Here is a 975-nt window from a genome sequence, read left to right on the forward strand (position 1 = left end):
TGCCTCTACGTGCGAAGAATCTGCGCAATGCCGCGACGAATGCGTCCGTGGTAAGGTCCGATACAATTTCTATATGTACTGCCTTTGTAGCGAAACATACGAATACAGCCAGATATACCTTAACCCTCCCTCGATTTCGTTTAGATTTTTCTTTAATAAATATGGATCCGCAAAAATCTACGCCTGACTGCAGAAATGGACGGCTATGCGTAACGCGATTTTTTGGGAGCTCTCCTACCACTCGGTATCCAATACATTTGTCTTAATGATTGTAATGTTGCTTGAATTCCGCTATGAAAATTCTGTACATGATGCTGCCTAATGATTAGATTTGTTACGTGATGCCCTTTCGGTAATAACAGAGGATGTCTTTTCGCATAAGATAATTTAGCGTAACCCAGCCGTCCCCCCACTTTCATTAATCCATCCTTGTCTATGAAAGGATTTAATGGAGCTAAGTTACCATTGGTGTTTCTGTGATTTACTAACGTATGAATTTCTCTGGCAAGGTTTTCATGTTGTGTTAATTTGATGATACGTCTCGTAGCGTCTTGTAATTCGTCTGTCGTGAGTGGACTTGAGTCATGTTTCTTGTGAAGGGTGTTCTTTGCAAATCTCAGGTAGTATGCTGTTACCCGTATTAGTTTCGTAAAGGACGAAAATTTATGTATTATGTCTAAATCTGCTTTGTTATTTAGAAATGTTTTTAAGGGACGCATTTCCGGCATTTCCGTGACATTTACAATTGTTACCGGCCATTGATTTTCTTCCTGGACTAACCAGTACGGCCCGACTTGCCATAGTTTGTTTTCCAAATATTCTATGCATGTTAGTCCGCGAGAGACCACATCTGCTGGATTTTCCCTAGATGGAATATGACGCCATTCATGCTGACTTGTGGCATGCTGTATTTCGGCTACGCGATGTAATACAAATGTTTTTAATGTATGTGGTGATGTTTTGAGCCAATTTAAT

General features: G+C 40.3%; 1 protein-coding gene across 1 annotated transcript; it reads right to left on the minus strand.

Moving 5' to 3' along the window:
• Positions 1–463: 463 nt before the first annotated feature.
• On the minus strand, positions 464–916 carry LOC144478074 (uncharacterized; the record flags this gene model as incomplete). The annotated part of the gene is made up of 1 exon (XM_078195793.1): positions 464–916. A coding segment is annotated over one exon (453 nt), but the record flags the coding sequence as incomplete, so codon positions are not given.
• Between the last annotated feature and the right edge of the window lie 59 nt (positions 917–975).

This window comes from Augochlora pura, unplaced genomic scaffold (genome assembly GCF_028453695.1).
Source record: "Augochlora pura isolate Apur16 unplaced genomic scaffold, APUR_v2.2.1 APUR_unplaced_7565, whole genome shotgun sequence".
In the NCBI taxonomy this organism is placed as follows: domain Eukaryota; kingdom Metazoa; phylum Arthropoda; class Insecta; order Hymenoptera; family Halictidae; genus Augochlora; species Augochlora pura.